We start from the raw sequence: 13,302 nt of genomic DNA, 5'->3' as shown, positions 1-13,302 counted from the left end.
GCCATAAAGTGCCCCGGGAAAGGCCCCAAGTGCCCTGGTTGGTGGATTGACTACCTGTGAGCACCTCTGAAGCAGAAGTACAATTCCTCTGCAGGCTGACACTTCTTTGCTTTCTTCCACAGAAACTGGTTTCCAGATCTACATTGAAACATCAGGGAAAAGGCAGCCTGAAGGATGGCAGCACCATCACTGAAAGTTCAGCAAGCAAAGTCGGGATCAAAGACTTAACCTTCCTTCGTGTATTGGGAAAGGGGAGCTTTGGAAAGGTGAGAGTTATTCCTGGCTATTTTGTGAGAAACCACATTCCTTATTTAAGAAGCCCCAAGGTAGCTGAAGTGATTTCGTAACATGGTACGCAGGCTGTCCAGTGGTACTCCAGAGCAAGTACTAAGTGATATTCGCTTTGTGCAACAGTTGGTTACAGAGAACAGGGAGAAAAGGGAAGAGAAAGAAAGCTGACAGCGTAGTGAAGAATTGGAAATCACAAAGAAGTTAGCACCTGAAGGAACAGCTGCATGCCAGGGCCCATACCAGGAGCTGCAAGTGTGTGTATTAACATGCATTTGGGCAGCATTTCTTAGAGCATGTAAAGACTTTGCCTTTAAAGGCAACAAGGCAGTGGTTTCAAACGTGGTGAGATGGTGGTTTTGTTTCTCTGCTTTGTCAGGAAGCTGATGTGAAAGAGTGTGTTTGAGTTTTATAACTGAGGAGGGAGGTGGAATGAAAGGCCCTGCGCAGGCAGTTTCTGCTGGCACAGTGGGTGACCTTCAACCAGCCAGCCCTGTGCCAGACAGGAGCAGCATGTGGGCATTTCAGTCCAGAGCAGCCTGCTGCAGGCAGTGGTGTGTGTCATTGATTGTACACTGATGCCCATGCTAACAGGCTGACTCACTTTGGTCCACAAGCCTGGTCATGAGATGGGTGACATTTCCAGCCTGGGAAGGTGTGAGAGGCTCTGTGCTGCTCAGAGGCAGAGGGCTCAGCCCTTGCCATTCACCTTTGCTTTTGGTTTAGGTGATGCTTGCTAAGATGAAGGAGAGTGGGCAGCTGTATGCAGTGAAGGTGCTGAAGAAGGACGTCATTCTCCAGGATGACGACGTTGAGTGCACCATGACCGAGAAACGCATCCTCTCCTTATCCAGGAACCACCCCTTCCTCACCAAGCTCTACTGCTGCTTCCAGACTCCTGTAAGTATAGCCCAGGCAGTGGCCAGCCTTCCTCCTGACACTGGCTGCCATGAGGAACCTAATCTGCATTTGGCCCCTGGCCTGTTATCAATGTCCACCTCAAACCCAGGAGGAACCTCTCTGCTCGAGGATGAACAGAGCACTGTACTATATTGCACGTCTAACATCTGCTGGGCATTTGGCAAACAAAATCCTGGCCTTTTCTGAGCTCCCTAACAAACTGGTAAGGCACAAAGCCTTTCTTTGTGTCTTCCCTGGAAACATCTCCATGCCATTGAACATTTCCAAGTGCGGATGTCCACACACCTGCAGTGTCTTCTGGTTGCTCTGGGATCTGAGGCTCTGCTCTGTTGCTGCCTGAATTTTTAACAAGGTTGTATTTGCATTGAGTTTTCTGCAAACTTTAAGATTTGCACTTGGAACTGAATGTAGCCTCCAGTATCTGCCAGCCTTTGTAGACTGCTCAGAACTGAACAAAAGATCCTTTTGGGGTTACTGGAAGGGTCTGCCTGACAGGGGTGGACACTGAGTCAGATCCATGTATGGTTGGTATTTCTTTTTGTGTAGGGCAGACAGATGGCAGCATTGCTGTCCCTTGTGCCCTGTGTACCTAAGTGGAGAACAGAACATGGGCTGAGTGCCTGGCTGGGAGCCTCATCTGGTGTGTGCTGGTGCTGGGAGCCACTTGCTGGTGTGGGTGGTGGAGGGAGGAGTGACTGAGGTGAAGGCAGTGGCCACAGCCATGTATGGCATGGTGAATTTGGGAATCCCTCAGCTAAGTTGTTATTAGGACCAAAGCACTTTCTGCAGTGTAGCTCTTCAAAACTGCCTGGGCTCCTTTCCAGTTGCATTTTGTTCTTTGCTAAAAGGCAGTAGAGCTTGTTTTCCTCTTCCAAGAGGTAGGAGAAACTTGCCCTTTTAATTGCAGCTTTGCTCCTCCTACATAAACCCAAAATACCTTAAAAAAACCAAAAAAAGAGCAGACAAATGTATTCAGCCACCCACCCATTTCTCTTTTCACTGGGGTGATGCAACAGCCAGCTATGGAGGTGAAGAGCTGTGCTCATTTAGGGTGGAGCCTTTGGGTAGTCTCATCTAATAGAAATGAGTGGTTTGTGCTGGGTTTTATTTAATGCACAGCTCACATGGTTCACAGAGCAGCTGTGCTGTATAGCAGAAATGAAACTTAAAGCTCACTGTTGTCACTAGTAACCAAAGAAACGTCTATTTCGTGATAGTTCAACTTGTAATGGCTTTCCTGAAATATCAGGAATGTCCAGTATTGATGTGTTCTGTTTGAGGTCAAATGTGGACTTTGCCACTCATTGCTGTGGCCTTTGCTATGGCTTTGCTTACTAAATTTGCAGTGTGGATGTGAGAACAGCAAGTGTGTTCCTGGGCTGTGTGGAGTGCCTCCTGTGAATTCGGGGAGGATTCAAGGTCACTGTGTGAGCAACTGTTTGTCATGTTCAGAAAAACTGAACACCGTCTGCTGTGGGTGCAGGCAAGGCCTTCTGGGCTGGTGAAGTAATTGCAGAGTCTTTTGCAAAGAGGAAGAAAAGGGGAGAACTCAGCCTGTTTAGACTAGCAAATTGAAAGTAAAAAGAGGATCTGATTGATGTCTGCAGATGTCAAACACTGAGGAGGGAAACAAAGCTGTCAAGATGCTGGTTAAGATTAAATGAGTCTAGACTGGCCGTGGTACAGTTAGACTGGAAATTAAAAGGAGGTTGCTAAACAGTAGAGCAGCCTGGAACAGGAGTTTCTGGACCAGCTTGTCATCAGAGGAGCAGAGGGAAGAACCCCTCAGCCTTTGGTGCCCTGAACACAGACCTGGTCAGTCCTTGAAATGGTGCCAAGGGAGTGGTCCTTGTATAGCAGGACCCTGCTATTTCCAATCTTTCCTGGGTTCCTCTTTCACTTGAATCCCACTTCCCCCCTGAATAACACAAAAAAGGGAAGCATTCTTTTGTAAAATTTCAAGTTAAGGTGGTTCATGACGTCTTTTGCCCATGGTCTGCACTCAGTGACACCAACTTCAATCTAGAATAACCAGGTTTAAATTGCTTATAAAAGTACAATTAAACCCCTTTGCTATAGCAGAGAAATTATTGCAACAGCAGGGTATTCACTGGTCACAGTCCTTCCAGGAAGGCTTAACCATGCTGATACAAACTTGAGGCTTCTGTTTATTGTTTGTATGGCATAGGGATATCCCCTCCATTAACAAGACCTTGGCAGAAAAAGATATCTATATGTATAAACCATTATAGATATAAAAAGAGTAACCACTTATTTGAAATGTCATCCTGCAGCCATATTTAAAAATTTATGGATTTGGGAGCATGGTAGCACAAACACCCAGTTTGCAATTACATGGAAACCACATCACATGTATCACAGTTACAGACCAGACTCTTAAAATGTGGTATTATTGGTTCATGTTATAAAAAACAAAACACAGCTCCAGTCTGCCATGGAGATCCTGGTTACATAATGACCTACAGGGCTTGCCTTTGGGAATTTTTCAAGAACTAGCCATTTTGAGGCCTCTTACCATTTGTCAAGGCCAAGTCAAACCCTGATCCCATAAGATCAGGACAAGCTGGGACTGAATGGCAGAGGAGTAGCCCAGCTGGAAGGCAGACAGGGCTGATGGCAGGTGCCAGGTTCAGTCTGAGCCAGCAGTGCATCTCCATGGAATGTGAGTTAAATTATGGACCAGGCTGCTTCAGGAACTTGGAAGAGTCATTATCCATTCTGCCTGGCACTGGTGAGGCTGCACCTGACGCAGGGGTGTCCAGTTACAGCCTCCCTCATCCCAGTTCAAGAGGAAATAATGGGAACTCAAAAGGAAGGCTCTTGGAAGCACCTGAGATGCTGCTGCAGTTTGAGGACAGAGCACTCATGGGATCTGAGAATTTGGCTGGATCCAGAGCCACTTTCTGTTTGAATCTTCCAGTCTGAATTCTGTTTCTTGTACTATATCCCACCCAAACCAGCAAACTCTTCCCCTGGCTTGAGCAGCCTGGGGTGACTTTATCAGCCTGGGACATGTCTGTGCAGCACGGTGTGATCTCATGTGCTGCCAGGAATGCAGCATTATTCCAGGGGTGCCCATCCCTGGAAGTGTCCAAGGCCAGGCTGGATGAAGCAAACTGATCTAGTGAAAGGTGTCCCTGTACAGGAGAGGAGGGTTGTAATTAGATAATCGTTAACATCCCTTCCAACCCAAACCTTTCTGTGATTCCATGATTAGCTGAGCAGGCACAAGTACCCGAAACAGCAATGCAGTACCTGAGTTCATCTATACTGCTGCTTCTTCTTCTTGCCTATTTTAAAGCTGGCTGAAGTTTTTCTGAGCTTACATTAACCACTGATTGTTTTCAGAAAGGTTTTCTGTTCTCTTGTGCTGCCTCTGTGCTCAGTGTGAGCCTGCTTTAGTCTCAGCTGCAGCTTAAGTGATGCCTGCCAGCAAGGGCAGCTTTTTTCCCAGGGTGGGCTGAGGCTGCCTGACCTCCAGGCAGCCTCCTCGCTCCATCAGGGCTGAATCCTGCAGCCACTAGGTGGTAGGAGCTGCAAGGGCTGTCTCTGCCTGCTGTGGGTCAGTTTTCAGAGCGTAAAGATGAAAATATCAGCAGCTCAGCAGGCTGGCAGAGGCTGGATGTAGCCATCTGTGTGCACAGCACTGGGCTGGGCAGTTTTGGACTTGCACCTCTGGATTCCTTTCCTATGAAAGGCAAGGAAGGAGTCCAGATGCTCCATTGCAGGTGGGAAGTTTAAATCCTGCTTCAGCTGCATCTGTGGGAGGTCCTTCCTGCTCACCACCTCTCTGTTTTTTTAAATTTTAATTTTTTTTTTAATTGAAGGCCTTGCCCTGGGAGCTTTCTACCTTGCCTAAGCCGTTTACCTCTGCTTTTTCTAGGGCCTTAGAATAATTCTTTAGTGCCAGAGAGGATTATACTTCTGCTCCAGTAATCTGAGTTGCTGACAGGTGCTGGGACCTGTGGATAATCGTGGATCCTGCATTAGGGGTGACAAGCACCAAAAAGTTTGCTTCCATTTACCTGACACTGGTGTCATCCAACACCTCAACAATACTGTCCTAGAAGGGGTGAAAGAGGCTATATGTATAAATAGCTAAGTCAGTAATATAATCCTGGGGAATGTGAATCCTGGAATGTTTTAATTAAAATCAGTTTGCAGTAAGTAGGTCCTGTCTTCTTTGGGGTTTAGGAGCTATCCTTCCTGCACAGGTGGTTTGCTTTTAAATCCCTTTGTCTCCACTCATATGCATGAGAATGAAGAGGGCTGGGGGAGATCAGCTTCCCATGCCAATAGTGGTGAATAGCTTCTGGGTTTTACATTTATTGCCCTTATCCCTTTTCTCATGACCAAAGGGTCTTTCCAGGGGACTGTCCCCCAGGCGATGCTGTTCCCAGCACTGTCCCAGCCAGCCTGATCATTATATGGATTTGCTTTCCCTCTGGCTCTGCTGACAGTTGCTGAGGCTCAGAGCCTGCCCCTGTTGTTCCAAAAATAGTGAGACAGCAGAACTTGGCAGCGGGCTGTGATTTTCTGTAACGAGTGTCCTTCAAGATAATGACGAGCAGGGGTGCTGTTCAAGCCAGGCAGGACTGGCCTGGGACTGCAGGGCAGTACAACAATGGAACTGCTCCCGTTTTCCGAGGGCAGCCTGCTGCTTGGCACCCAGCTTTTTGTCCCCTTTTCTGGCTGAGGGCTCATGTCGTGCTCTCAGCATGGAAGGGGAAGGCTTCTCCACATCTCCACTGGCTCTTGGGGCACTCAGGCGCTTCTGCCAGGGTCAGCATGGTCATCTTGTCATGGGTAACCCCATTGTTTAGAGAGGTGAGCCTGTATTTCACCTCCTAGAAGTGCTAGAGCTGACCTGCAGCCTTCAACAGGAGCATCATTTTCAAGTGAGGGCCCACAAGCCAAAGTGCTGGGACTGAGAGGTGGCAGCTCACCCAGCCCTTGCCCCCAGGTGCCACAAGGGAGGTCTAAGTGCCCTGGTATGTCCAGGGCAGTCCTCAGTTGTGAGATTCCCCCAGGGGATCTCCAGCATCAGCCTGGTTGTCCACCAGCCACTCCAGTGTCACCAAATGGACAGAGCACAGGGCAGAGCCTGGTGTGGTGGAGGTGAGAGAGGCTGGAGAGGCAGTGACAGCCTTCCCAGGGCTCTGGGAGATGAACAAGTGTCCTGACACAGACTTTGGAGTGTGCTGGTGGGCGTTCAGGAAGCAGTGAGGCCTCTTTGATGTTCTTTTTGAAAGGCACTGGGAGGGCCCTTTGGGAGCAGAGAGGATGGCTTTGATCCACTCCCAGGCTCTGAGCCCCCAGCATTCCCTCTGTGGCATGTTGTGGAGGCACAACTCCATGTGTGCATTCACAGGCAAATGCATGTCTTGGATGCTTTTCTGCAGGCATTGAGACTTTTTCTCTTATTCTTGAGATTTGACACCCGTGTTAGCCCCAAGCCACTCTGCTGGAAGGCTCTGCAAGTCAGGCTGGAAGGAGCTTGAGTTGTTCTTTACCTGGGGTGGCAGGTTGGTTTTTGGGGGGTTCTTGGACAGGGAGGGACAGGGGAATTTCCTTTCTCTCCTTTCACTCTCCAGTGCAGATCCTGCAGGTGTGTGCCATGTGCCATCGTGTTGGCTTTGTGACCACAGCAGGGACAGCCAGTTTCTCCTTTCCTCTGTCTCCTGTCTAGCACCGAATAAAGGCAGGCTGGTCGAAAGTGCATCTTCCTGTGGTTTGACAGTGTCCACATCCACCAAAAACCCCTGATGTGTTTGCTGGCACGCTGGTTCCAGTTGTCAGCAAACCTGACGTGCGAGGCCTCCACGCCTGCTCGGAAGGTCTCTGCTTTTTCTGACATCTGCAGTGCCACCTTGCAGTGGTCACTTCATTGCAGGAACATTTGAGGCCAGGGTTTTTTTTGCAGGCAGGAGGTGAAATAAGATCAGACTGACATTTCTGACTCTAATCTGTGAACTTTGCTGGATGTCCACGCTTGGGCTGCACGCTGAGGCAGTGCGAGCTGAGGTGAAAACATGAGCTGCAGGGTTGGAAGGGTCAGCTGCCATCGTCCTGTCGTAGTCCCCAGAGTAACTTTCTGACCCCAGATGGTTGAGGGACTTTGGATATTTGCATTTTCATGAAGCTGATATAAATGCCTGTCTCCATCTGCAGTGGCTTACGAGGAGACTGTAGCTTGGACAAATCATCAAGCTCACTGCAGTCGTAGCCAAGTGTGTTGCCTATGGTTAGCCACAGTATGTGAGATGAATATTTTTTGTCCTTAAAATCAAGGAAGTTGTGGCATAAAAAGAGATCAAAATGGAAGCAGCTCTCAAGCAGCCCTGAGCAAGCAGGTGCCAGTCAGTATTGGGGAGGAAGGGGAAGAAAAAACCAAAGGCAGTCTAAGCTCAGAGAAGAGCTAACTAAGTGAGGTGTGAGCCGGTGGTGCTTTAGGTTTCAGTCTCTTTGAATCCTTATTACTCCAGGTGGTATTTAAGGTGAGAAGGTAATTCACAAATCCTCACAGCAAGCTGTTTCCAAGTGGGTTTTGGGTGTTTTGGCACTCTTTAATTTTTGTGAAGACCTTTGGCTGAGCTTGTAGAGGTCTCTAGCCTTCCCTAGCCCTGCCTGAGCCAGCAGATATTGCAGAGTTCAGTATTTTGTAAAATGGCAAGAGCTGTTGCAGGTTGGTCACTCTGAACTGAAAAGACCAATTTCAGTAGTCTTTTTGAACTGAGGACTGTAAAAAAAGCATGGTATTTACAGGGCTATTCTCTCCTGAGACACCAAGATGCCAGCAGCCAGCTGAGAGGTGCAGATGATTTATAAATCTTTGATTAACAGGTAACGTCTATAGTGTCATACACTCTAGTTCCTTATTTCTCAATTTATTTCCCTCTAAATTCAATCAGTCCTTTGATGTGTTTTAATCTTTCAGGTGGGAAGGAGTATTTATGGAGTTTTCTTTACCATTTTAAAAGGTCTGGGAGGGAAGATTTTGTGTTGCTTCTTCTTTCAATTTGTTTTGTATCCTTTTAATATTTCATTTTAATGATGCTCCAAGTGTCTTTTTGTTTTTTAATTGGGATTAAAAAAAATAGACTTTTTTTTACATTGGTTGGCTTATCTGATTTTTGGTTTTTTTTCTAATTTGGGTCTGGTCTTGTTTAAAATGGAATAGGTACAGATGAACAGGATAATCATATGCACATCATTTGCACATATGGTGTGTAAAAGTTTCTAGTGAAAAGATAAGCTAATAGTGTAACACTGCTGTGAACTAGGCTGTCTTGCAGGGAGGGGATGAGGAGGAAGGATGTGTGTGTGCTTCACTTGAATACCCCAGAAGATGCATTGTTCCAGACAAATGACTGAATTTGAATTTGCCTTTTACAAAAACACTGCAGCGTATGAACTTGACATTTCAGCCAAGTGGTTGAGAAAATAGGGGCAGGAATTTGGAGGATGCAGTTAGATTTGGGCTTGTTTGTTTTGGTTTTTTTTTTCCCTGGGGCCAGTGGGAACGCACAACTCCCCTCAGCCCATCCTGGTTTGTGGTTGTCATCACTGAGCTCCTCTGGAATGAGCTGGGTGTTGATGCTGCACTGTGCACCCGAGGGCCACCTTCACCCCGAGGGACCCTGCAGAGTTTATTTGTGCAAGTGGCAAGAGCCAATTTGTGATTCTCTGGGCCATGTGTATGTGCCTCACTGCAGTGGCCTCACAGGGAGCCTCGTGGTGCCCACTGTCAGCAGTGTCAGAGAGCAGAGCGTGGTGGGGTGATAACCAGTGATAACTGCCTCATTTAGGTTGGTGACTCTTTATTAAAGGACCTAAAAACAAGCCTGGTGTGGGGAAGTGACCTGAGATTCTCAGAAATGTGCTCACCAGCAGCCCAGCCTGGAGGAGATACCACATGCACCTTATGCCCATTCTGAGCTGGCCTAATTTCCACTGCACCTCCTAGCTTACAAAAACCACCCAAAACCAGCAGAAGAAAGAAACCTTCTCTTTCTTAGCCTTTCAGCTACATCACACAGTGAGCCCTCATGTGGGTAACCCCAGGGCTCTGTGTGCCATCTGTGGCTTGGTTCCCTGAGGCAGAAGTGGTTCCTGGGGCTGGCAGGCACTTCTGCAGCCACTGGAGCAGGGAGGAAGAGCAGCTCAACAGAGCAGCTGGCTGTAAAACCTGCTGCCTCTCTGCCTGGGAGTCCTGGGCCACGTGCACGGGGTTCCATCTGAGGCAGCGTGGGGCAGAGGTGTTCCTTGATGTAGTTGCTGTGTTTTGAAACCAAAGGACCCAATCTTCACCTGACGTGTCACTGCCTTGCTCCGTTGCAGTCGGGTGAGAGCGGCTTCGTCTGGCAATTTGGGGCTGAGCTCATGAGGTCTGCTCTTGTGCTCACACACGTTTGTGCAAGGGTCGTTGTGGGGACTGCTTCATCATGGGGCTGTTCTCAGGACACCTGTGATCCTCCCTGGGTCTGAAAGCATGTGTAACCCCCCTGGATAGCCTGTTCTCCCTAACTCTTGGAGCTGGGAGAGCAGCAGGTGGTGCAGGGCTGCCTTGGTCCATGGCTGGATATAGAGGGGAGGCATTTCCAACAGGAATTCATAGAATCTCTGTATTCTGTGAAGGGCTGCCTGGAATCATAGATTCATGGATTAGGCTGAGTTGGAAGGGATCCATCAGCAGCACTGAGTCCAGCTCCTGGACTCAGTGCACAGAACCATCCCCAAGAGTCCCACCCTGTACCCGAGGGCACTGTCCAAACCCTCTTTGAGCTCTGCCAGGCTTGGTGCTGTGACCACTGCCCTGGGGAGCCTGTTCAGTGCCCAGCCACCCTCTGGATGAAGCACCTTTTCCTGATATCCAACCTAAACCTCCGCTGACACAACTTCAGGCCGTTCTGTCACTGGGCACCACAGAGATCAGTGCCTGCCCCTCTGCCTCCCTCTGAGGATATTGAAGAACCACAGTGAGGGAGGGGAAGCACTTCCAACAGGAATTCATAGAATCTGTGAATGCTGTGGAGGGATAGGCATGGAGGCATTTCCAACAGGAATTCCTAGGTTCTGTGAAGGCCTGGGTATGGAGGATGGGCATTTCCTCACAGAGCAGCATCAAAGAGTAGGGCATGACTGTGGTAGTCCTACAAAAATAAATATTCAGTTACAAGCCTGTTTCTTATTCCTCCTTCAGATCCTGTGCTTTGCAGTGCCTTGACCCAGAGACAGATGGCCACTTGCACTGCTGGGGAGTTGGACATGTGGCTTTCTGGAGCCCAGTGCTGAGAAATCATGGCTTATTTGCTTGCTCTCAGCTAGACCTAGGGCAGATTTGCTTTGTGTGGGGGTTGTGGACCACGAAGGGAGAACATTGAGAGATCCTGCCAGCTATTGTAATTATCTTGTAATGATTTGCTTGCAAGCTTCCTAAGCCCTGCTACTCTTTTTGGAAACAATAAATTTTCTCTGGGAAGCAGCAACACAGCTGTCTCTGTTTGGGGATGATTTGGAAAACCTCCCTTCTGCTCTGCAAAGCATAAACTACCAAAACAGGGAAAAATGACTGTTTTCTTGGGGAAGCCCTTTGGCTTCAGTGAACTGGGATTGAGCCCAAAGCTGATTTTCTAAGGAGTTGTGTGCATGAATTAGTTCCAAAAAGATAAAATGCAAACTAAGTGGAATTCCTGAGCCAGGCTGATTTTTTTTTTGTGTGGGAAAATTGGACCCTTGTGATTGGTGATAAGGTCCCAGGAGACCTTTGGTCTTGTGTGGGTAATAAATGGACATCAGCTATGACTTTTAAGTAGAACAGAGTAAAAGTTGGCCATCACACTGTTGGTTTTGGGCACAGAGAGAAAAAGGATGCTCTAGAAATCTGGATTTTTTTTTCTTACCATGTGATGACAAAGAGGAAAGGTATGAGAATACAAAACAGCTTGTAGAGCTGGTGAGGACTAAAGTGAAAAGTGATGCTGGAGATGGATTTTAGTGTTGCAAGAGGCAGTAACCAGTGTGTGGATTGTCCTTCTTGGTGGCTCTTGCAGTCAGGGAATTTCTTCAAGCCCCATAAAAGCCCCAAAGACAATGAACAGATATAATGGGTGTATGTAGCTTCTGTCAGCCACTGCTATGCTTCCAACAGCCCCTGCCCTGCTAACAGGTGAACAAATAGGGATAGAAAACTGAAATGAAAAAAAAAAATTTTTAGAAAAGCCAAGAAAAATAAAAAAGACATCTCTCTTGTGTGAAAATTGACAGGATTAATCTCTGCGTGTAGATTGAAATAAACCTGCCTGATCCCATGGATTTTGTTTCCTCCAAGTGTTTTTTTAATTTACAGTAACAATTGCTCTGAGAGTTTATTCATCCTGATCCCAGTCCAGGAGTGGTGCAATGCGATTTCCTCCTGTGGCTGCCACTTGCTGCGAAGCCTTTCGTGTCACTGTTTCCTGTTGACTCAAATGCTCCTTTCTTACCACGTCAAACAGAGATACCACATCAGGCTGACTTCTGGGCAAAACACAATAGAAAAATAGACATGTGAGGAGTTCAGCGTTGGGCCCTGTCAAAAAACAATCCAGTTTTCAACTCCTCCTAATTCCCACTGATAGTCCCCAAGAAAGGAGGAGACACATAACTGACTCTTAGGTCAAATTTGCAAATGTCTGAACTACCTGCTGTTTTAAGACCTACATTTCCTGGCCCCTTCTTAAGTTATTTACTCAGTCTTACTCTTCTGGCTGCAAATTGCCTTCTTTTTTCCTTCTTTCCTCTTTTTTTGTGTTTGCCTCCCTCTCTCCTCCTCTCCCACCCTCTTTTCCTTTCTTCCCCCTGCCCATCCCTTCCTCTCTCTTCTCCCCTCTTCCCCCCAGCTCCCTCCTTCCTTCCCCCTCTTTTCCTTTCCTTCCCTTCCCCCCTCTTTCCTTTCCCTCCTCTTTTTTTTTTTTTCAATATAATACCACTGTTTACTTTATTTCTTAATGATTCCTGGGAGAGTGGTTGGTCTTGGCAGTTTTGCAAGCTGATGGTCTTCCTTAAGAGTAAACATGGAAAGCCTTTCCTGGCTTCTAGATGATTTTCCCCAAAGGATGGTCATTAGTGCTGATTTTCCAAGTGCTTGTTGCCAGGCATGTAGTTGACCAGTGCACAAATGCTGCCTTATAAACCAGTTGTAATACCCATCCTGCTCTTTTCTTCAGCAGCCCTATGGGATTTCTAAGTGTTAGGAAACTGGGCAGACAATAAGCTGGACCTCCTTAAAATAAGTTGAAAAAAAAATTTTTTAAAAAGATGCAGTAACCCAAAGTTCTGTATCTATGCTTGACCAGTGAAATGAGCCCGTGGGTGGGTGTGACCTTATAACACGTGCAGTTATACTTGCTCAGGTTTGCAGTTAGTCTGAAGCAAAAGCAGTTTTTAGCAAAAAAGCTGCTAATTCCATGGCAGCAGTGATGTGAATTTTAAGACCAGCTGTTTTGGTGCTTACCTGAACATCTGAGAAAGGAGTAGTATCTTTCTGTAAGCACCATAGTAAACACAAGTACAGCCAGAAATCCGAGGTGGGTGGCCCTGCTCTGGAGAAGCTGGACATGCATGTTTTAAGATAGAAAGTGTTAATTTTGTTTCTCTGAAGGTCACCTTTAAGGAAAGCGTAGAAAATCCATGTGTGTTCCCCTAAGTGCATGCATGTTTATACAGGCATATGTATCACTTACGTAAATACACACACCATCCCTCACCAGGCTGCTGGTGAATTAAATTGCTTCCTGTTTTAGGATCTGGCAAGAGGGATTTCTTTTTAAGTATGGGCTTGAGGAGATGCCTGGACAAGCTGGGCTAGATAAGCATGTGTCATGTGGAGAGATCAGCAAGGAAGGAGGTGGGAACAAATAACAAGATGTAAAAGCTGGCCTGACTGGAGAGGCAGAGGTGATACCTGTGCTGCAGCCAGAGGAACAGGCAGGCACAGCACAGCCAGAGTGACTTTAACCATCTGCAGTGAAGATGTGGCATTAGAGGGCTGATGTGGGCTGAAGAGCCAAGGCTGGTGGTGGGTTTGCACAG

The 13,302-nt window shown here is 47.4% G+C and overlaps 1 protein-coding gene across 1 annotated transcript in view; it reads left to right on the top strand.

Moving 5' to 3' along the window:
* PRKCH (protein kinase C eta) overlaps positions 1 to 13,302 on the top strand; it is a 113,418-nt gene that overhangs the window by 52,973 nt on the left and 47,143 nt on the right. The window contains exons 8-9 of the mRNA XM_041427644.1: positions 123 to 266; positions 1,015 to 1,188. Of these exons, the coding sequence (XP_041283578.1) occupies positions 123 to 266; positions 1,015 to 1,188 (318 nt within the window). The remainder of the gene's footprint in view (positions 1 to 122; positions 267 to 1,014; positions 1,189 to 13,302) is intronic.

This window comes from Onychostruthus taczanowskii, unplaced genomic scaffold, assembly GCF_017590055.1.
Source record: "Onychostruthus taczanowskii isolate IOZ18803 unplaced genomic scaffold, ASM1759005v1 scaffold1, whole genome shotgun sequence".
NCBI lineage: Eukaryota > Metazoa > Chordata > Aves > Passeriformes > Passeridae > Onychostruthus > Onychostruthus taczanowskii.
The sequence above is the reverse complement of the archived record's forward strand: the minus strand, read 5'-3'. Positions and strand labels throughout refer to the sequence as shown.